Consider the following 25083-nt stretch of genomic DNA (forward strand, 5'->3'; position numbering starts at 1 on the left):
GTAGCCTTGACTCCATCAGATCGCATTCATGGCTCCCATTCTCTGAACACACATTTTCATAAACGACACCAAAGAAGAAATATGAGGGCCAGGTTCTCCTCAGCTTCCTCTCTCTTTTCGCATCTCGCTTGTCATGAACTTTAGTGTCACATGAATCATAAAGGACAGCAGGTTTTGCAGGGATGTTCACAAAACATTCACCCTATTTAGATTATCTACACAGGTTTGAGTTTCCCTTCAAGAGCTCATTGAAGCTCTATTTGATATTCTGATTGAAAATGGGCAGGACTACATTACTGAACTAACACATCAACAAGTAGCCAACAGTGTGTGACGCATTTACCTGCATCATCATTGATTATCAACTGGATGATCAAACCTGAGGAAAAATCACAGGCTCAGCAGGACACCTATCAGAGCACAATGCAGGCAACATTTGAAAAATACCAATTCTGTGACGTCAGGCCGAATATGAAATTCACCTGAAGCTCTTAAGGATCATTTATGCATATTTTTTAAAGGTACTAATACATATGCGTTGATTCATGTGCTGCTGCTCTGACAATTTGATATCTTTGCATGGGATTAATGTGTATCATATTTTTATGTATTCTAATTTGTACTTATAAGTTTTAGCTGCTGGACCATAACCATAACCTTTGCTTTAACCCAGCTACGTGTCCACACTAGCACACTGAACTACATTTTTAGCCATTATATGCACACACACACACACACACACACACACACACACACACACACACACACACACACCACCGCGGTACTGCTCAACATTCCCTTGCTCTACTCACATCATGTGGCTATTCGCTTCTTATCTTAGGATGCACTCAATCACACACACACACACACACACGAGCAGCGGCATTATCTGTCATTAGGCTGCGATTAGAACCAATACTCCACTGACTTCGAATCAGCTGAGAGAAGTGATAAAAATCTGATGGTGGTCTCTTGGAACCACACTGGAGCAACACACATAGAGGGAACGGAAAGTCTCTTGTGCCTCATTTCTGTCTGAATTGTCTCAGACAGTTGCAGCAGCCTATAGCACTCTCTGTATGTCGGCAGTGATGGGACACTTGTCCTTATTGCGTATGCAATGGAGGGAGCATTGTACCGATAATTGAAGGAGATAAGGGGCTCTGTGTTCACAGCTGGGCTAACTCGGTTTGCACAAGTTGTGAGGGCCAATTTTGCGTGAACGATTGTGAACATTGAAACACAGGTTCAAACAGTGTCCATGTGTTAAAGGCTCTGGTTGTAACATTTGAAATTGAAAAGTCTGAAGTATCCAAATGGATCCAAATGCCTTCAAATGGGAAACTGTATGTCTCTTACCTGAATTAAAATATCAACTTAACTGTTTATTTATTGTTCAGGTTGTGCATTTGAATTCCTTAATTTAAATTAAATTATTTTTTAAATGTATACATAAATAGAAATTGACAAATATTACATTATGACAGATGCAACATAATTCTGCTGTGTTATTCAGTCCAGTTATGTATTGCTAGTAACATATCTCTCTAGGAAAATGTGTCATTGAATGAGTTGCAGTATGGTTCTACAGCACACATGCAGCAAAAGGTTACAGACATTCTCAGTCCACATCCAATTAGCCTCTTGGCTCTCTGAGTGGACCACTCTCCAGGTCTGGTTCTGTTACACACATACATATTTTCACTGTAGCACTATAGTAGATCGATATTAATTGTGGATGGTTGCTTTTCCAAGGGCAGAAAGTTCTGCTTCCAAATACAAGTTCTCCACATTTAGTTTCCAGATGCTCCCAATTCCCAGCCCCTCCACACACCTGAAATACATTGATTTAATTGAATAATGGTACATTACTTTGCTGTGTGATATATTGCCTCCTGTCCAGATGGTTCTGTTGAAAGTCAACTCTCATTATCTAGTAGGTCTCTTGGGATTCCTTGGTTCTTAACAAGGTTATATCTGCCATGGCCCATTCCATTACACAGACTTCTGTTTTTGTTTCTTTTTTTACTGCATCATTTGTATTTCAGTGATTCTTGAGAAGTGGGACAACACAGGGTGCAATGTTGAAAAAATACAAACCCTATGTTTCGGCAAATTAAATTACATGTATGTATCCGACCCAATTTCAGTCAGTCTTTTTCCCCATCTTGACGTTCTAACATTATCAAACTGGTTTGATATTATCGTGAGTCTTGAGGGTTGGCTCATGCAAATAGGGAAGTTAAATGACGTGAACACTGTCAACAACCAATGGGTGCCTCCTCTCCAGCACCAAACACGACGCAGGAGGAGCGGCATTAGTCGCGACCTGTGTCCGCCTTTGAGGCATTTTTTCGGACACTTTTACCTGGCAGCCTCGGCTGAAGACCCTGGCTGACATCTGCACAACCTTAACACTTTACCGTGACATTTAGGGTTAGGAGTTAGAGTTCTTAGGGGACTAGATCAGCAGATAAACCCGGCCAAATAACTACAAGATGTCTCCCAGTCCACAGCTAACTTTTTATTTGACTGAAATAATATTAATCTTAAAATAAATCTAGTTGTGGTCTTGCAGTATGAGACCCCCTGTCTTTTCAAAATCTCAGTCTGTGACAAAAAAAACTCAGAGAACTAATGATTTATTGTCTTCAGGTGTGAGTTGATTGTCTTAAAATGTGAGAGGGTGTCAGTCTTCAGTCAATTTCAAAGTCTTTTAAAAGTCCTCTTGTGTGAGCCCAGCACAAGATAGTAAATGTTATAGATTAAACCGCAGCTATGGGATCTTATCTAGTTAATGCTTTGATACATTTGACTGCTGCTTATTACAGACTTGTCAGCCATCAAGAAGGTTTAAACATCATGTCACAGACTGATAAATTCAATCCATTGCCTCCCCTTCAAAAACGTACAGTGCTGCTTCAGTGCTGAGCAGGGTCACTGTGACCGGCCGCAGTAACAGAAACATCTGCTCTTTCACGTCAGTTTTACCTCCTTTGTTCACTCTGACAAATAGCTCGAGTCAAACCTTGCCTGTGGAACTGGCTCAGCTCAGCACTGACAAAAAGTCAAATGAAATGTGGAGAGAGGTCTGGACATCTGAGATTATTAAGATGATGATGTACTCTCTGTTTGATTTTTTTTTATCTGAGGGGCAGCACAAACGAAAAAAAGGCTTTCAACCAACCTATTGATTTTTAGAGAGAGAGCTGCATTTTCTTTTCTTTTGATAGACACATTCTTCATAGTCAAACCATTTCCTCCAGGACACAGAAACGTCTTTGTCACCTTTCATTTTCTCTTTAATATCCCTTAAGGTCAGTGTGTCTGCTGTTTTCAACCTAACATGGTAATATCTACCATTCATCCATATGTCCCCACACTGGATCCCTAAGTGGCACTTGATTGATTAAAATGTTTAATTAATCTTATTTGCCCAGGCATGTTGACTCATTTTAATAAAGCATTGGATAAACATTGACCCTCCTACTCCCACTTTATAAGGCTTTATGGACAGTTCTGTCACTGTTGCCAGAGTTTGGCACATGTAAACAGCTCCTATAAATATCCCTCTGTTGACATTTCCATCAGTTTGTGATCAGGATCCAAAATTGAACCTCTCATTTTTTCAAATAACCTCAAATGCACCAGTAGCTGGTAATATGCATGTCAATCTGATATAAATGTGAAATGATTTAAAACCAGACATGTAGAAAGACACCAGCAAAAAAATAACAATTTAAAAGCTCATGAAACATCACACCAATAAATAGAATTAGAAGAAAAACAACCTGAATATAACACCATGCAATCACTGATTAAATCTAAAGTTTGCTTTCAACTACAGTAAAGCAAAGACAGGTGAACAGTCTTTCTCCTATCGTTGGTCATTTTCTTCTTTATAAACAATGCTTATTGCCTTTTGGTAACTACAATCTGCATTCAAACCTTTAAGAAGAATTGAATTATAAATAATTAAATAACAAAAACATTTCTTATAAGAATGATGTCCCTCGCATGCACACAGTCATAGTTGAAAGGGCCAGCACAGGCTTCTGCTGGAGCAGGTGAGGCTTCTGTGCCTGGCTCAAGGGGCAACTGTGTAATGGGCCGAGTGAGAGGAGAGTGTTTCTCAATCACTTTCCCACCCACATGCTTCCTTCACTGACTCCCACTGCCCCATTGAGGAGTGGTGCATGTTAGAAAATCCCAGAATTAAGATGCTTTTCAAAAGACTGATTGGAACTAATTAGTTGGGAGAAAGAAAATACCTGTAAGCTCAGTAACCTTTACAGTTTTTCAAATATTTAAGATGCATGCTAAAATTAATCTACCACTACTCAACAGAACAATGACCCTGCATCAGATCCCTACAGATGACATATCAAGTCACAGCACTCACCTCCTGTTGCCCCGTACAAGCTGAAAAGTATCAGGAAGACCCGTGTAATAATTCCCGAGACTTTTTTACTCCAATGCTCCATGATGAAGTGGACGGATGTTGCAGAAACCCTGCCGGGTGAAGGAGGGAGATGGTCTACCTCTCCTCTCTCCTCTTTACTCAAGTCCACTTCTTCTTCTTCTCCTCCTCTTTCACACTTTCCAGATCCCAGATCAATTCTGCGCTTATGCATCCACAGCGCTCACCAACATCCGCCTGGCTCTTCTGCAACGATAGCCTACTTTTCTGTTCGGCTGCACTCTGCAGAGTGAGGGGAAGGAAAAGAGAGAGGGGGGAGAGAGAGAGAGAGAGAGCTTTCAGTACTGCCACAGCTCCAGAAGGGTACTTTAGTCATTAAAATGACTTAAAGACCCTGTTAACAGCCAAAATCTTTTAGAAGAAAACCCACTGTAGGGCACACTATTCTGCTCCGACAATGTTTTAAGAAAGAGCCATCTCAGGTCCCATTAGGCTCCGGGCTGCTGCTCACAGACTGTTTGTCATCATGTAATGCAGTGGTTCAGGTCCAGTGGTCACAGAAGGGATTCCCAGCACACTGAGTCACTGCGAATCAATTGAAAATATCCCACTGACAAATAACTATTAATAATCTAATTATAGGTTTAAATATCGGTATTATTGCTGTATCCCATCACATGCATTCATTTGCAGATTTAGAACCAAAGACAACAGGAGTTTTGACCCCTTCTTTGGAAGGAAAAGCTAATGAAATTGGCCAGGTTTCATCCTTTACTAAAACACTGAAACTATAATCTATTTTTTCAAGACCTGACAAAGGAGCAAAATTAAACATTGTTAATGATATATACAATACAGTAAACATGTAGGCGAATCACATAAACAATATGCAGTGGAGGTGAACATGAAAGTATTTAATTTCTCAAAAGCAATGCAAATGAATCAGAAAACGAAACATATGCAATATGTCATATCGACATAAAACATAACTGCTGTATATTGAAAAGCTAATGACAAACTTGTTTTTGCTAACATCCAGTTGTTTATACAGTAGTAACTCATTGACCTTGCTGCTGTGATGTAGAGGTCTAATAGGTTAAACCGATTTATAACTTTCAGAGACTCTCCCCAAAAGAACAACAACAGCATCTGTCGTTTTACAACAGTCGTAGGTTACATCAAAGTAAATGAACTCTCTAGTGGCCACAGTAAGTATGACAGGAGCAGACAGCAAGTATAAATGTTTTTTACCAAACAAGTTATTATTGTAAACAGGATAAAGCAGTTCCCATAACCCTAAAGGTCTATAAGATTTACGAAACAATTTACATTAATTATTGCATAATGGTTAATGGGTAGCCACAGGGCCGGTGCCTGCATTTCTGCTGCTCTAGGCAAAGCACAATTGTGTCACCCCTCTATTTGCAACGTACAATACAGCAACAATAACATATATAATATTAATATGTGAAGCGAAGGAAACAGAGGCAGTTGAGTAGTTAACATCCTCAGATCAAGGAAAAACATATTTTTTACAGGGCATGTGGGAAAGAAACTCAAAACTTCCCTGCTCTGTGTCTGAGGATATTTAGAAACCTTTAATATTGTACAGCTGACACCAACGTCTCAAAAAAACAATTAATCGGATATAAACAGAGACAACTAATCAATGTTTTAATAATGCATGGACCAAGAAATATGGTAAGACATTTAAACCTCATTCTAAGCACATATAAACCAATTATAAATGACATTAAAATTAAAAAAATCCTTGTGAGATCAATGGAAAAATATCAAGCTGTATAGAGAAAAACCTTCGGGAGTTTTTTTCTTTCTGACACTATCACTCAATAATCAGTCAAAGACCAACACACAATGGGTGAGGGGCTGTACTGTAATTTCTGGGTCTTTACTGGGTTTACACGCACAATACCCTTTTCTGCGGTGTGAGAAAAAGAGATTATGCCGCAGTCTTTATCAGTATTATCACAGTAATTATTACTATTCCTGGATCACACCACTATGGCTGTTTTATCTGTCCTGATGGCTTACCATATAGCCACACACAGGGATGTGAATGAGCAGGATTGTGAGAGGACATGGAGCAGAGATACCAAAGTATGTTCTTTAACGGGTTTTTTTTTGTTCTAAATGTTTCGGAATGGAGGAAATAGATGTGTGTCAGATGCATCAAGGGGACACTGAACATATGCTAATTAAGTCTTTCATCTCTGTATTTTGTGCCAACATTCAGATGGATCAGAAACAATTCAAAAGATTTTAACTATTCGCTCTCTGTAAAATAAGCAAGTTGACAATAAATATTTGCATTGCAAACTTTAACTCTGCATTTGCAAATACACCTGTGTGTCATGAATCTTTGTCTAAATACTGAGGTGGAGTCTTTTAACATTTCTTGGTTGTGGTTTTGTTTGTGATCATGGTAAATATTACATCTTCATCTCAGAATAAAAACAACATAAATGGCACCTTGCTTAATTTATATGCATGAACAAGTTTTGTTGGGATAACATCCTAAAGCAGTCTAATTAGATTTAGGCCATACAGTTTATGGTATAGTCTGTGAAACATACTATAACTCTCACTAAATCGATCACTTTGGTCCAAAATGGAAAATTCTCCTCAACCTTTGAAGGGATAAGCAGGAATGTTGGTAATCCTCTGAATTTTACTCTAGTGCCACCATCCGGTTTAAATTTTTGCTTTTTTATTGGAATTATTCAACAACGTCAGTGCATTACCGTGAAATTTGGTCTAAACAGGTTCATTTGTTATAACTTCAATACCCCATCCTCATTTTAGCCAAGTTTTTGATTGTCCAAAACGTGTGGTGTATGACCGTTAATATACCTGCTTAACATCATTATGTTAGAATTGTGATTGTTGACATGTTGCATGCTAATTTAAAAAACGTCTCAGATTCAGTCGACATGCAGATGGGTTACTTTAAATACACAAAAATATACACGTATTTTATGTTTTATGGAAAATAATCAACAAGCTTTGGTTCATTTTGATTTAAATTAGATGGTTGACCACTGAAAGCTGATTAACATATTTGGCTATATTAAATTAAACAACTGACTTCACTGACTTTTTGTTGTTGTTTGTTTTGCTTGGACTTTGTCCCTTTGCACTGCAGCTGTTTTTGCACCCCTGCGCAGCCTCCTGCCAGGCCTCGTTTGTATAACTCATTTTTATTTTGCATACCAAATGAAGCAGCCAATGACTGATGCACTCCCACTCTACTTTATATTCACAACACCTGGCGCAGGCTGTGCTCAGATTTTGGCTTTGGCGAGAAAGCCGGTCGGCAAAAGTAGAAAAGACTCTCAGAGTCTGTTGAAGAGGTGAGAAGGGATGTTTTAAACTTTAATGAAGGGGAGGGGAGGGGAGGGGAGGGGAGGGTGGGAGGATGAAAATAGCAAATTTTCTTCATCCACTGTAAACACAGAAGCATCTTCTGGGTTTTGAGGGATAGAAACATCAGTCAACATTTTACTGTTAGGAAAACTCACAATTTGAGAGACACGTCTTTCTACTTTTCCAGATTTTAATGGTTTCACTCTTTTCAAAGCAGCACATTAGCACATGTAAAACATTCACTATGACTGCCTGACAGATTTAACATGGGTCATCCAACCTGAAGTAGGAAACTCTTCCTACCAAGACTGAACATGTAGTGGACTGTACTCCGCTATAAAGATGGGAATGTCATTTCATGTACATTTTGTTTAATAAAGATTACAGAATACAGCGACAAGTTATCATTTTTGAGACCTGATATAACATAAAGCAGTTTTCATCGGTTTACCTTTCAGATCCAGAGATCACTTTTGGAAGACTTAATTAACTTTGTCAGGGTTTTTATTTATTTTAGGAAAACTCAAACTAACATTGAAAAATGTAATCACTAAGATAAGCAGTGTAGAGTGTAGGTAGGTGCATGAGTGTAGAAGTGTATAAGTGCAATGTTGCATGGTGTAGCAACAAACGTCTGCCAAAAACCAAATGGGCCTCTCATGGAGAAGCGAGAAAAAGCTACTGAGCTCCCCAGCCCAAGTGCTGGCAGGGCTGATGAACCTCTGCCATGCATGCCTCCAGTACAGACAAAGAAAGCAGCCACTAGATGAAATAATAAAAAAACATAACAAACCCATGCTATTTTTTATTCATTAATGACCTTGATGATATGACGAAAAATAAATCTTCGATTGACATTTTTTGAGTGGTAACAAAATATTTATGCCATGCTAGTGTGCTGTTACACAGAAAAAGAAGAGACGTCCTAAGGGAGGCCATATATTTTTTTACAAGATTTTTCTTGATCTTCTTTCTGTGCCACAGCTGAACTCCAAACTGCTGCCTTGGATACTACTGTCTCATGAATAATGTTGAGAAACATCAGTCTCCAGCTCTCTACCTTTGAAAAATCCATGCGCGGAACTCTGTCCATGGTTACTAAAGTAATCATTAATTGTGTATGATGACATATTTTAGTTTATTTTCTGGAAAAGTCAAGGTAAGAGGGGTAGCATGTAAGAATGTTGGGTTATAAGACCAACAAACTGAAGGGTTAGATTTTATGAAAGTAGTGGATGGATTTAATTTCAACAATAATCACCTAAAGATGTTTGAATGTGTTGCATATGGCTAATGGAAGAGCCACACTCTCTGTATCTATATGGCTTTCTAAGCATTACATAGCTTCAGAATGTATTTGATTAATTGACTCTTTGTGTGTCCACCCTTGGATCAGGGGATGGGGCTCTACTGGTTGTTTGGGCTGGTAAGGGGAGGACAGGAGGAGTTTGCAGTAAAAGTTCCCTAACATTGCAACTATGCACCCAGTGATATAATGCCTTCTTTAACTTATTCTAAGTCTCTTGTATTCTATACCAAAGGATCTTTGAATATTGTATGTTGTGGGGGTGTTTTCATCTAAGACTACTGCTTTTAAAATAAATGTTTTATTCCTTGTGTTTCTATATTCCATTGTCTGCTTGACTTTGCTTTTATTGTCTGCTTTCCCTGCATGACTTAGTCACTCTTTTTTTAAGGAAAACAAATTAAGTGGTTATATTTGATTTAAGATTTGAAGATTTTATTTGGCACAGGCTCATGCAACAAATGCAGTGGCATTCTCTCAAGAGTTATAAGATTATGAGGTAAATAAATACGAAAGTGCATATTAACCTGATGTGTAAGCAGCACATTTATTAATTGTATTATGTTTTCCTCTGTGATTGATTCTTTTAATTGTTGCATGGGGGAGCAAAACCGCCTCAAAATGCAATAAAGAAAAACTATGTTTTATTTTGAAGAACAGACACTAAAACCTATTGTGTACAATAGTCAATAAATGTAAAGTATTGTGCACAATATTTGCATTATTTTTTAACTCAGCTATTTGTGATAAGCATTCACTCAGTGGCCAATCAAAATTTAGATATCAAGTCAGTCCTATGTGATTCTACGTAATGTCCATTTGCCTCCCAAACTGGAGGCTGGTATGGTATGGACTGGTATGTCCGTACTAAAAGTTATTTTTTTTTTACTTTTTATGTGGATTACGGAGAGACCGTATGGAAGTTTTGCTAGGTTAGCCTATGCGATGTATTTCCACTCAGTTAATGTTGATTGTCAAGTCAGTTAGATGATTTAAAAGTACTTGATATGAAATACAGTCATATTTATTAGTTTAATGACACAAGTGAGAGTGCCTGCGATCGCTGCAGACACGGACCCCCACAATTCCTTCCGTCGGACACTAGAATAACCATCCGTACATGATCGACATATACGTGTGTGGAAACGAGGCCTAACTGTCTGTGTGACTAGCTAACAGGCTGTCTTGCTGATGACTCACTGCCCTTACATTTCCCTCCAGACAGATCACGGCTGACTTCTTCTCGGCGACTTCGACCTCGGTGAGTGGTGGGGTGAATGAATGTGTGTCCCTTGGTCGGCGATGTGGGAACATTTAGGCTGAGGTGGGCTTTATTGTGCGTTGCTGCAGCGGTATTGACTGGGTTGTCAACGTGGTATGGTTCAGGTATTTTACGGCGGGCACGCCTCGCAGCATTAACGATCTCAAAGAGTCACTGACCTGATGTCCGTGACTGAAAGAAGCCACTCGGCTGGAAGAAAGTGCTGGTTTGGGCCATGACTTTCACAGAACACAAAATACATACTGCATAACATGTGACATACAGTTCTTACACAACCATAACCTCCACCTTATTGCTGGTGTCTGATTAATCTGTTTTAAGATTTAGTTGACAAACATCGTATGGAGAGAGTCAATCAGTTCCTATAGTAATATTTTCCACTCATTACACTTTTTTTTGTTGAGTTTAAATAAATTTAAGTTTGTTTGTTGTTGCGTTAGATTCCTTTTTGTGGAAACGGATAATTTAATGCATTAGTTTTGAATCAGTTCTATTTTTCGAAGAAAAGACAGAATGTTTAAACATAAGGCTGGTGTTACTTTTGCCTTTCATATCTTTTTTTTTCTTCACAATTTACAACCAAGAGAAAACAGTGCAGACAAAATGTAATCGAAGTCTGCTTGATTTATGATTTGCTTTTTTACAAATCACACAGTGATGGATTGACATTGCATTTGCATTTTAAAACAATTTTGAAGCAACTATTTTGCTTTTGAGCTCTCTCTTCTGTCGTGTTTCAGTCCGGTTGACATTTTACACTATCCATGTCAGACAGATGTGATCCTTTCCCCCAAACACAAACACTGTACTGCTGAGTGAAATTGCTTTAAAGATTGATATGCTCTGTCCGACCTTTATCTCTGTTAACAGTGTTACATTCTGTCCTTTAATCAGTCACAATGGTGACTTCTGATCTCTGTAGAGGGTTTGTTGTTTCTGTAATCATTCATTGAATCTGACCTAGGGTTGCAAAGGGGTGGAAAGTTTCCGGTAAATTACCGGAAAGTTTCCGGAAACTTTCCACGGGAACTTTCGCTCGGGAATTTTGGGAATATTCAAAATTGGAAATTATAGGAATTAACTAAATGGCGGTAACTTAAATGATTTTTTTTTTCATACAAACATAAATCTAAACATTTAAACACTATGTTTGTTCATAGGCAGACATCCATGCAAAATAATACAATTAAAAAACATTACATTTGAACAGATTTACGGGAGAGTGGCCTAAGTTGTGCCACTTTTTACTCAAAGTGACTTTAAAGTGAGGCCTTGACAGTAAAGTCTCCAACTCAAATATATACATATATTTCAGGGTGTTGTGTATCCCCGACAATAAAAACTTTGGATCTGGAATAAACTGTTGACGAAATATAGCTTTCGGAAAAAAGTTGTCTTGTGGCACAACTTGCCCCCGGTGTGGTGTAAGTTGTGCCATTGGAGAAAATACCATGGGGTAAATTGTGCCATTGATATATATCTCATAAACTGTATTGCAAGACACATCCATTACTTACTCCACTTACTTAAAACTCACCTAGGCTCTTTGGCACAAATCACCTCAACCCCAGAATTTTGGATAATAAGCATGATGCAGCAGTTTAGGGCTGACATCGTCCTAATTATATAGACACAAAGTGTAGCATACTAAAGTACTAAAACATGTGTCAAATGTTTTCAAACTTGTCTATAATTGTTCAGACACAATAATCAAAAAACATTGATCATGGAAATTTTACTTTGAAAGGCAAAACACAGTTTTTTGAGCTTAAATGTGCTTATTCCATGTTTCTCCCTTCTTTACAGGATGAGTCTTCTATGGTTATCTAGAAACAATGGGTGGCACAAGTTGCCCACTGGCACAACTTAGGCCACTCTCCCCTATTTGTAAGAAGAGCTTTATCAAGTTTTGATTATTTTATGAACAATCAATAATTTCCCTGAACAACAAAAAGATGCATGTTGAGTAAAATTTTACTCATCTGTCTGACCCATGGGGTCTGACTCCACCCATTCAATGAATAAAGTCAAATGCCCCCCATGTGATGGAGGAATGCACAGTGCATGTAGGGGGCGTGGCCTCAGTACCCCTGCAGTAGGATGTGTGCTATGTGCAATTTGCCTAGTGTACTTGCATAAAATCTGGTTGCTTTAGTCAAGATTATGCTAAAATATATTATCCCCAACTATATTTAAAATCACAGTTTAAGCCTCTGTAAACCTGGTCTAGCAAAAACAAATTTATGATATCAAGTTGGGTGTCTCAATAAACTTTAAAAAACAATCTGATTTGAAATTAAATGTTCATAAATATATTAAAACTTTGTGTAAAAAACTGTTTTTACAGTCTAGAACGTTTGCCAGGACTGACATAACATAGTTGGGTGAATTTAGTGCATTGGGTTGCTTTAAATTTAGTAAATTCCCGTTTATTCCCGTTAATTCCCAAAATTCCCGTTAATTCCCATAAATTCCCGTTAATTCCCATGGAAAGTTTCCAACTTTGAAAATTCCCGGAATTTTGCAACCCTAATCTGACCCAACAGTTCTCTTTCCTGTTATCTTTCACTGTCTGATACAGCCGCACTATACCTGTCCTACAACTCTGACTTTTGTTTCATTTTAGTGTGAGTGCTGAACAAAATGTATGAAGCTAGTACAAAAAAATCCTTCTGCAAATCTCTCTGCAGACCTTTCCATGCTGCACATATAATCTGCTTCCCTTGCTCAGGGCGCTGTGATCAGAACACATTTTTAAACGGGACAGAGATAACCTCTGCTCTCCAGCTTTCTCACCATCCCTATCCACGCTAACGATTCTCTCCCCAGCTGCCTCAATCCTTTGCTGTCGCTCTCTCCATTTCTTGGTTGTTTCCTCCACGTCCTGCTTGTACGTCACTGTCATTACCTGTTTCCTCTCAGACAACCTGATGCTGTCAAGAGCTGACAGCGTTCATCTCAGCAAACCATTATCTTCTCGAATGGTAGGTGAAGAACAGAAAGGTTTTCTTTATCAAACCATAGCTTTCATGTTGTGATGAACTAATGCCTAAAGTGGTTTGGACATTTGGTTTCACAGCACACAAAGTTATCACTCCATGTCAGTGCGCTGTACAATCAAATTGTACATTTCAGTTCATTTTCTCTCAGGATCCCAGTTCGAAGTTCAACTATTTAAAAAATACAGGGTACCTAAGGCTACAATCAATCTATAAAGAGTAACCATTTTTTGTTTGTCAATGAATGATCAATTACAACATCTCCGATCCCAAGATGACAACTTCATGTTGCTTATTTTTTTTCTAACCAATCAACTTGAGAAAATAGGATTCATGATAAAAAAACTGAAAACAGCAGCAAAACGTCACATTAAGGAAGCTTGAATATAAGAGGCAAAAAATTGGCATTTTCATCACCATAAATGGAATGTGTTGTCTTTCAATTAATTAGTTGATTATTCGACTAATTGTTTCATCCTAAAATCTTTTAGTTACCTAAATGTGGAAGAGTGCCATCTGTAGAAATTAAAACTTTGTTGAACATCTGGGATTGCTTATTGGCACCAACATGCCAGAAGAAACACAGATAACTCGGGAATGAGCTATAAAAGCAGCTAGTTATATTCAACCCCATGGCAAAGGGACAACATGTCTTAAAATAATTGCATTCCTATATAAAATTTAAATCCCATGTCAAACTGATGCTCAGCTGCACTCCTCAAATCAAGCACAGCGCTACATCAAACACATCAAATTGCTTCCTCTCTGTCAACAAATTTCAATCTCTCTGTGGTTAATTCAGCATTTTGATCCTCTAAAAGCTGCTCAGCTTCTTGATGCCCACTTCTGCCTCCGAGCCCTGGCGTTATGGGGCTCTGAATCCATCATTTTCAACTAGATCCATCTCAATCAGTGAAGATGTGAATATTTAATCACTCAGCTGCCTACTGCTGGCAGTTTATTGTGGTAAACCGACAGAGTATGGAGGTGACAAATTAATGGAGAGCCTAACGACTGTATAGGATGGTAATGGAGCTCTTTGTGCATAAGCGACTTCAGGTTCACAGGGTTAATGGCGTATTACTCCTCTAAAACCGTGATAGCAAACGTTCTGCTATAGAGGGCTGAGAGCAACGATGAGAGTGGGAGAAGAGAGGAAACGAGATGTGAAAAAGAATGTGTGACTTTAATATTTGTGTCTTTTATTATGCCTAACTTTTCTCTTTTCGTCCCTCTGTCAATCTATCTTTGATCATTATGTTGCTACTCCTTATATGTAATTTACATATTAACAAAACTATATTCTGTTGTTTTAATAAATTGCTGGGATAGACTATTATAAACATATAATATGTAGCCTTTATAGTTTGTTCTTCCTCAGGGTAATTCAAAGTTTAGTTGTATATTACAATAATAACAATAATGTTATGAATATTTAAAAAATTTAAATATTAAATAGAAGTATTCCAAAAAGTAAATAATATGTTTAATGAACTGGTACACTGAAGCCATTCCCATTGACTGCTTAGAAAGCTTCACACTGGACTCCACATAGTTCATATAGTCATCAGCATAGAGAAACAAATTACAGTATGACCCAAATCACAATCACCACTGCTGGCAGTCTCGGGTTTTCCCTGTACCTGGAGGTGTTGAGATAATCTTGTGTTTGTATTGTACATATTACAAAAACCATACCAGTATGTGTCCTATAATCATATTCCTTAAATGGAACTGGTGTCTACTGTTTTTCTTAGCGCGTCCACAGTTTTTCCATAATGTTAATCAATAATGAAGATGAAGTTCTCTTGAATAAGAACCTAGTATGTTTAACATATAGTGGTATTAGTTCGGAAAAATAGTGCTTCCTTCATTCAGTCCTTAGGGGGAAAAGGATTTTAATTTGAACGAAAGTATTACAGGCAGAGCTATTCCTGCACATCCAAACACCGCCAAGTTTAATGAATGAGATTTTAATTTCTTCCTGCATTAAAGATTTGTGCAAAACCCCACAACGTTAAAACCTTTCGATACCTTTACCCCTATTAAACTACACCGTATTGTTAACTGGCCTGAATTTAGACACATGTTTGGCCGTGTTTTACCGTTCATTGTTTTTCTGTTGTGTTTATGCTCTCTATTGCACTCAAAGACGTTGTGTGGACTGAATTCCTCGTCTGTCTTGAAAATAATTTTAGCCGCTTGCTTTTATCTCTTTGTCTCTCTCTGTCTGTTCGGACGAAGAAGAAGATAAATCAGATAACATATCTTTTCCTTTTGCCTGCAGGGTCAAAGAGGTCAGAATAGAAACTTTATTTTTTGCTGAAGTGAAACATTGACATTTTGTTGCTGTGCCATCCACTGTGACCTCTACAGGGAAGTTTTATGGAAGAGTTGCTTAAGTATTCAAGATGTGGGTCTGGGATTAGAGTTTTAGACCTTAGGAGTGAGGACAATTTTGGAAAAGTGAGGATTTTCTTTTTCTGTTTGAGAGTTCAGACTTTGTTTTAGGGTTCAGGTACAAATACTTTTTAGTTAAGGTTAGTTTAAGGGTTAGGGTTAGGCATTAAGTTGTGAAGGTTGGCGCTGCAGCTATCAATTATTTTAATACCTGGGAATTCTATCAAAAATCAGATAAGATGCTTGTGTGCCATCAGGCGGTTTAAAACATAAGTATGCTATGTTTGAGAGGGCACTAATGTGACATATATTTAAAGACCTGAGATTTTCAGCTGTTGATGTTGAGCATATAAACATTGCTGGTACCTTGAACACATTTTGATTGCTTAACCTCAGCCAATAGGAGCTTCCATCTCCTGTCAACAGCCGATAGCTAACAAGAGTCCACATTGAAAGGTCAGGTGAGTAAGTGTGTTGCCCTAAAGTAAAATTATCCGTAAGTATCAATATAGAAACAAAGCTTTGATGCAAATAATATGCACTGTAATCAAGTTACCTGAGGCATTATTTCAGCCCTAGTGATGGGTGAGGTAAAGGGCTAGGAAATCGACTATGTCACTGAGGGTCCTCACATTGATAGAAGTGTGTGTGTGCTCACGTCCGTCAATTTGTTTCCTGCAGTAGCACTTGTACACTAATTCCATCTCTCAACATTTCTGCCAAAAAAACATCATGTACTTGAAACACTTAGGCAGAAACAGCTGAAAATTGGCTTCAAACAGCGTCTGCAATAAATTATCACGTTATCAACAAACAGCTAAAATTGGGCTCTTCATATCCATTTAATGATAATCAAGAAGTGGTGACAAAGTGTGGGCAGATGAAAGGACCGTGTTCAGTCCAGGCCACACACTGAGCAGCCTGGCTATTGTATTCCCGTCCCTTTAAAAAATGGTCATCTGTTGCATTTCAGTTTTTTCGCCTGCAAGTACTGATAAGAGAATTGGGAAAGAGAGGCTTAAATCTTCACCAAGGAAATTTATTTTTATCCCCCCTCCCTCTTGTTGTCTTTCATTTTGGAAGGTCTCACACACTCTAAAAATGTGGAGCCTCATTTGGAGTTTTTTCAGGGCACTATTCTGTTGTTTTGGATGTTTCAACCCATAATCATGCATACCTCTCATTACCGGCACCTGGAAAAAAAATGGATATTGTTACTCCTAAAACCATGGAGCCTCCTGATTGTTTTGACATGATTAGTTTTTTGATGCATTTGTCAAGCACATACTGGAGATGGACCCACAAAAACTTATAGACGAGGAGAAAGCTCAGGATTGTAAGTATGATGAAGATGGCTGTTGACAAATATCCAATGCGAGGCGGTCCTTGAACCTACCACACACAGGACATTTTCACTAAAAGTTCCCGGTAACACTTGACAATAAGGGTATATTAATTAACTGATAGTTAATGCTTAGGTAATGTTTAATTAGCCTTAACTAAGAATTTACTGATCGTTAATAACTGCTTAGTTTACGATGAACAAAGCATTAACTAACCAGTATGCTTAGTTAATGCTTAATTTAGCATTAGTTAACGATGCATAGATAATGTTTTACCAAGAATGAACTAATTGTAAATCACTAAGCATTAACAGTTAGTAAATGCTTAATAAGCATTACGCTTTAACTAACTATTATTTAATGTACCCTTATTGTCAAGTGTTACCAAGATCCCTTTTGACAAAGGTAATCAGAATACTTTGTTACAGATAGAACAACATTTCCTGTGTGTGTTACCTTATGTAACATGCAAGCTTCAATAGCAGGTTGATTTCTAATAAGACCAGCAGTAATGTGAGGTAGCATGACATATGATCCTTAATAATTGAAGGGGAGAAAAACTTTGCTTTAAGAGCTCTAAAGGTGCAAACACACTACTACAGCTAAAATGTTTCTTGATCATTTTGTGTCAAAAATAAAAAGTACATTTTTTTATCTCCGCGCGTAGGTGCGTAGGCACGCGGCTAACGCGCCTAAAGTGTTGCTTTAGCGTGAGTAATGCATCTACGCGCCATGTACGCGCGTAAACCAATGGTTCCCTATGGAAAAATTGCCGATTTTATACACGTCTTGTACGCTTGTGACGCGTGTAGTGTGTTCGCACCTTAATGCCTCGTTTCCACCGAGTAGAGCGGGTCGGGTTGGAGCGGCTCAGAGAGGGACAGCTCACTTTTAAGAATCTCGGTGGTGTTTCCACCGCCGACCCTACCCTTACTGGTGGGGCGGGGTTTAGGCTGGACTGCGATAGCCGCCGCCAGAATATGGGTCAAACTATCGGGCTGTGCAATGGCGGCTCGCCCATTGAGGGTGATAGGGCGACGCCCTCCTTGAGCCATACCAGCAAAAAACAAAAATATAATAATGATAATAATAATGATGAATTTTTTTTTTGTATTTATAATCATAATTTATTATTTCAATACAGTTTTTACCTGCATGTAAGTCTGAATATCATTGTACAATCAGCGCCTGTGCTCTGTACCGTCACTCTGGGGCGATTTCGGGCTGGTTGAAAATCGCCCTGAGCGCTCTCATAGACTTCAATGTAAAACTTTATTTTTTCAAACTGCAGGCCTCGCAATGCAATCTCTATGGGTTCCGGGGGTGATCACCCTAACGTGTTGTCGTCATACGTACAGTAAACAATGAACCAATTACAGTGACTGATACAGTCACATGTCCGATCTGCTACCCACAGCGGTCATATTCAAGACCAACATAACTAATATAAACTCAGGCTAGGCTGGCCAGCTACTTGATCATGTCATTAAAAGGACTAGGTCCTTTCCACACAAAATGTAACCCTCAAGCAAGTATCTAGCAAGATGGATTGGGGGATCGTATAAACTGGGATTTTCACGGGGCTCGTTTGAATGGCTAAGGAGGCTAGCAGGATGCTAAGGAGCTAACGCTATGTATGTCCTGCTGCCGCTGCATGATGATTATGGACTGTATAATGGCTTTTAATCCATCCTGATGGCAGCACAGACACCGCATGGATAACTTCGGGTGTCACCCCTATGCATCATCTCTCAGAAAAGGTAAAACAAACATTAAACGTCAAACCTGCATATGGACGAGCCAGCGCCATTCAACAACTGATCCATAGACTGTTTGTTTACTCTGACAGCTGCTGTCTGTCCGTGGCATAAACCCGCCTACCAAGTAACGGTGCTGTAGACAGCATGGACATATAAAGAAAGGTAGACAGTAGTAACGCAAACCAATGTGATGATTGCACATATGCTATGCCAGCATCCATTTTTGTTTAATCAGAACACAACTGTCAAGTCAATCAGATTATTGTGATTAATTGTAGAGCAGGTCTCTTAACTTTTAAAGGAAGCCTATCTGAGGAGCACACTGGTAGATGACAAGTTATCTGTGATGGCCACAGCCGGATAATTAAATCATTTTAGAGCTAAAATAATTTGATTCAAGAAATCAACTAACTTAATGTACAAAAATACTGTACAGTACAATGCTTGTCTTATGTTGCCAGAGTGGTTATGCCAGATGAACAGGAAAAACAAACTGTTAAATGCAATATGACATTGTCATATTAGCTATCTGATTTAGGTTCATTATGGGTCATTTTACACATCATGGCAACAATTGCCCCCCCCTGAGATTATTGTCAGGAGTCGCCACTGGGGCTGTGGAACAACTGTGGTCAAGCCAGCGGTCTCTCGTTTTTGCTTGGTCAACCAGCCGCTTCTTTATTTATTCCCCCGTGTTGTTGTGAGCGTAAACGCACAGAGACGGCTCGGTGCAACTCAGAGACAGTGAGCGAACAGCGCTGGCTGCGGCAGCTACGTGGCATCGTAGCAGTGGGACACAGTGTAGCCAACTGATTAATTTAACGGCGAGGAAAAACACCACACAATAAACAGTGCTGCGCTCACATTTTCGCCAAAACACAAGACTCTCTTCACTCTTCCCGAGGTGACTACACACGGCGGAAATTATTCTTTTGACCAATAAACGGACGGCATGTGTAGCTCCGCCTTTTCGGCACCCTTTCAGGCGGCTGGTACCCCAGCGGAGGAGTACCGAAATTAGGAGCGGCTTAGAGCGGTTAGGTGCGCTTAAACCATACCCTACCCAATTTTTGGCAAATGAAAAGCCAAACTACCCGGACCGAACCGCTCCGACCCGCTCTACTCGGTGGAAACAAGGCATAAGCTATTATCTCAGTCACTAAAGAGTGAAGCATCTGGAGGAAGTTTCAAGGTTTTTTTGTGGTTTACAATCTGAAAAAAACAAACCTCTAAACATCCTTCAGAGCCATTTTTTTTACTTAAGTGCAGCAACTTGACGCTGCCATTTGGTATTCTTTTTATGACTGTGGAAACCGAAACTGTGTGTGATTTTCAATCAAAGCCAATCCAAGAGCTTTGATTGCATATTTATAAACACAAATTACAGTTTTAGTCACGGCGGCGGCAAAGTCCACTAGCCTCGTGTCGTGATTTAGCTCCTTTTGTTTGTTCAGAGTATGCCGTGATTCCGAGGTTTACCTGTCCTCACCCCTCCTTATATATACAGTATATATATATATATATATCTCTCTCTCTCTCTCTCTCTCTCTCTCACAGACACTTACACTGGCACACACTTTAAACCAATCAGCAGTCGGAACAGCTGCCTCCACTGCTCCATTAGTGGACTATGAAATGGAAGTTCACACATTCATACTGTGAAATATGGCTAGCAAAGGCCAACTGTGATAAGGCTGTGCTGATTCACATTGCTGCTGAAACTGCCCATTCAAACTAAACTATTTGAAAGCTTTACCTGACTCGCTCTTACATTTATTTTTTAAACTCCTTCCTCCTGTGTATAATTCAATCTATGATAAAAAAATAGAAAATAATTGATAAGTAGCAGAATAAAGAACCAGCTGTGGCAGGGCCGTCGGGCCAGACCGAGGAACTCTTTTACTATGATAATAAATAATTCATTTTTATTAAACTACATGGTCTGTCGCCAAGTGGGTGTACATACAAATGACTTTGTCACAAAAATCACATTTTAATAAGAGAGAGGTGGTTTCCCTGTTTTCTTTAACTTGTCCGGTGCTTTTACAGATGCGTGTCACTCCACTTTCAGGCATGATGCTGTTGTAACGAAGACAGCTCATCAACATGAGTGAGAGGAGCTACTGAGGTCAAGTGAATCATTCATTAAGTGGTTCAAGGCAAAGAGTTGTATGAAAGTGGCTTTAATCATAATAATGGACTTTTTCAAGTCTGTGGAGAATTTCCCTTTATACTTGTCCTTTTCTTTGGCGTTCAAAGGTCACGGTCGGCAGCAGAACAAACGACACCAACAGAGCTGCAAGGAATTCAGTGTCCGGCTCAAAGACACTACAGCGGTGTGGATGCTGTTTGTGTGTCAAGGCTTGAGTCTCCCTGTTTCCCAAAACCGCTTCACTGCCTCGACCGTCCTCCGCCAACCTCCTTCTGAATCGGGATGAACTTATGGTTTGATCCCTGAATAAATAATTGAACCCCCCCCCCCCCCCCCCAGTACATGTTGGAGAGCTTTCATCATCCTTAGATCTATAATCAAAGCTCTTAGGATAAAGTGAAAAATAAAGATAAAAGGAGATAAAGCATCTGATTCAAGCGACTCATTGGCACATCTACATCAACTTCTAAGACTATCATGAAAATGCATTATCTTTCTCGGAAATTTGCAATAATCTTTTCTTCACCTATCATTTCATTTGGTTGTTGTTGGTTTCCAGCGTGGACATCATGAATTAAGTAATATCCACAAAGAGAAATTGAGACGGATTTTGATAAACTTAATTTTCTTTTAACACAGCTTTGTTTTTCATTCAATATTTAAGTTTGAACCGGTGTGAATATTTAACCATCACTGGCCAGTATGTCAGAAATAGAACGCCTTGCGGTGGACACTGATTTTAACCTGCACATCTGACTCATTTCTCTAGCATCTTGGCTAGTCTATACGGAAGCATGGCAGCTCAGTAACGAGGCAGAAATAAGTATCTTCATCCCTCAGATACGTCTGTTGGTTATATTGTTGTAATGAAGCTTTAAGCTAAAGTCAAAGAAGGAAGTTCTTTCCCCTCTTGTTCTGCCTTTATTCCTCTCTGGGTAAATGTCTGCTATTTCTTCCTGCTCCGCTTTTCTCCATAACTTCCACTCTTCCATGCTGCCACAATCTCTAGATTAAAAATTCTGGCATCCCAGTACCTGCCAGCTGATCCTTTCTGCCACGTCCAATTCTAGGATGCTCTTTAGACCTGTCACAATCACTACCGTAATGTCCAGGAAAACCCAACAAATAGTTTTCAATCAACCACCTGCTGGCTTTACTGTGCCACCACCAGCTTCTAAACATTGGAGGGATTCTGTCCATTATGCTATCTAGTGACCTCATCTAATGACCCTGATCTTCCCCTGTTGCTAACCTCAAAACATATTCTTAAACATTTCCAATTAATCTTTCGTTATTAAATAAAGCTTCATCTGATATACTGGTTTCATAAATCTTTTGAAATACAGCTGAGAACTTTGGATTTTACGTCTTTCATGTTGTCATTTGTAGAGGCTGTATCACATTCCCATAGAAGAGAACATCCTTAAAGGGACCTGAGAGATTTCTTACAAATCAATTCAGTTATGCATTTATAATTTTTGATTTTCTTTCTTTTTCCATCTCACCTTTCTTTATTTTCTGTCTTACTTGTTTGTTTTGACATGTCTTTCCACACATCTTTGCTATGGCACACTGTGAATATGCACAGTTAATTGAGATTTCGATGTCAGTGTGACTTCCTGATTAAATAACGTTTATTTATAACTGTGCTAGAAGCTGAAGAACATCGGCACATGGGGCTTTTTCCACCGCATTGCTGTTCTCACCTGCATTCTCTCAATTAGCGCGCAAATAAAGTGAGACATGTGAAACCGACTGCTGCTTGTACTTAATACCGCAGACCTGCTATGATAGGTGTTCTGTTAACTGCAACTAATTGATCAATTAAGGGCACTTGTGCAATTAACAGAACTGAATTACTTTACGAGAGCACATGATCATGAATAAACATGATTGTGTCTCACAGTACGTCGGATACCTTTCTACGATGCAGTTTAATTAACGATTTGATAAGGGTTGAGGTAAAGAAGCACAGACACATTACATACTACTGAGGCCTGGAAGCAGAGCGTGCAGGATTAAATTCCACCTGTTACTCCATATGCTCATATATCGTTGTTTTTTTCCCTCTGTGTTTCTGTCCTGCTTTCTCTGGTTTTCATCTGTCTCACTGTTTTTACAGAGTGTATCTCATGTTCCCTCTCTCTGTCTCTCTCTCTCTCACACACACACACACACACAACATACATCTCATGAAGCAGGAGCCGTGAAAACGTGTAGGATAAATGTGTTAGGACACTTAACCAGGACCTCAAACATTTCCACCAGAATAACGGAAACATTCCGCAAATGACAAAACATATCGCAATTTGGAAAGCCAAAACAAATACTTGACTGCAAAACACGCTGCAAGTACAGAAACGATGAAGTCAAAAGCACACAAACCCCAAAAACAAATGCAGAGAAACACTGCCTACAGTCAACAGAACAGACATGATCCAGGCCTCTTGGGGCAGTGCTCAGAAGAACAGCTTGTTTAACCAACCGGAGGGAGAGTTTTTAAAGTGGGATGCTATTTTATTAGACTACTTCCAAAGACAAAGGCTACCTGTATTTACCGTTTGAATTGACGTTTCCTCCTGCATAAAAAACAACCTCCCTAGCTCTCTTCTGATCTCTCTTCCTCTGTCTTTGTCAATTTAGAAATGTTTCGCCTTCATGCTCATTATTGTTACAAGCAAGTAAGCTTCACTCTTCATAAATCAGTCATCCTTCCCACTGCTGCCGTGTGTGTCTGCTCCTGGCTCTAATCCTCGTGTCTGCATCAAACATAATACACAGTGACTCCAGGGGTCCGTCCTGTCCAACCTGTCCACCTTCTCACAAACGTGTAAACAATGTTTTTGTTCTCACCAGCAACAGTAAGGAAGTAAAATGGTTATTGTTTCTTCTTGAACAAACATTACATTACAGCTTCTCCCTCGGAAAATGTTCTTCAGCCATTTCATTTTATGTTCACGTCATCTTGGAGGGGTACAAGAACAGAAAATAACGATGCCATAATAATGTTATACCTTCACATTATGTGGCTATGTTCCTATTATTGACTGGTGATTGTGACAATACAATTGCATTCTGGGAGAGGCTTCAACCTCTTGTGATAATGAGCTTGAGTAGAAACAGATGAATAAAAAGCAACACTTCATTATATGTAATACATGGTTGGTAACAGTCTGAAGCAAATTTAAATGCACTGAAATACCATCACAATAATTCACAACAAACATTGCTACAAGAAGCAGTCTAAATGTGAACACCCAGGTGCGCTGCTGAGTGGAAGAGAGGGGAAAACTAGCAAGTACAGCAGTGCCAGCTGGTATAAACAACAACGCTCCGGGTCAGGCTGATAAGTTATTAAAAATCCTGAATTTATGGCATGTTAATTTGCACCCCTTACCCTTGAACTAACTGGACTGCCCACGGAGAGCCTCTCCTTTCAGTGTTGGCTTGGTTTACTCATTATATTTAATATTTAATATTCTATTCAATTATATATGCGGGTAGAAGGGTTCCCTACATTTTAGACAGCATGGACACAGACAGGCTAGTACACACATAGTGTGCTCTTACAGACCAAAAACCATAATCATCCCAATCCCACTAGTGTTAGTCTGGTTGCCTCACACGTTGGCCTGCTGAATCTCTCAACACTTGGCCCTTGTCTGCCTCTGTGTGTTGGGCTGGCAGTGTCTGAAGAGTAGCCATCTGTTTGGGAGCAGAGCTCGTCCTTTGGCTCCCTCTTTGATGGCAGAAATACAGCATTCCAAACGTTTTTTTCCTTCTTTTTATTCAGAAAACTCAGCTTTTAAATGTCATGATAGGAAACCACACTTTGCACAGTTTGCATGTTTACGTTCAGGCTAGTTAATAGCTGCTAGACTATCTCGTAATGTAAGAGCTACGGAGATGAAAAAACTCTGTCCTCTTTCAGATTAATCAGATGTGACAATAACAACATGAGGTCATGATTGGTGTCAGAAAGACCAACTGCACATTGATTTCAGCTGAATCTTCTTATAATTAAACTGAGTTTTAGA

At 39.1% G+C, this 25083-nt stretch overlaps 1 protein-coding gene across 1 annotated transcript in view; it reads right to left on the bottom strand.

Annotated features, from left to right (window-relative positions):
- LOC307257615 (contactin-associated protein-like 4) overlaps positions 1 to 13297 on the bottom strand; it is a gene marked incomplete at both ends in the record, with an annotated part of 63273 nt that extends 49976 nt beyond the window's left edge. The window contains one exon of the mRNA XM_080036873.1: positions 13189 to 13297. Coding sequence (XP_079892999.1) covers positions 13189 to 13297 — 109 coding nt within the window. The remainder of the gene's footprint in view (positions 1 to 13188) is intronic.
- Positions 13298 to 25083: the final 11786 nt, after the last annotated feature.

This window comes from Ammodytes marinus (assembly GCF_949987685.1).
Source record: "Ammodytes marinus genome assembly, chromosome: 11".
Lineage (NCBI taxonomy): Eukaryota > Metazoa > Chordata > Actinopteri > Uranoscopiformes > Ammodytidae > Ammodytes > Ammodytes marinus.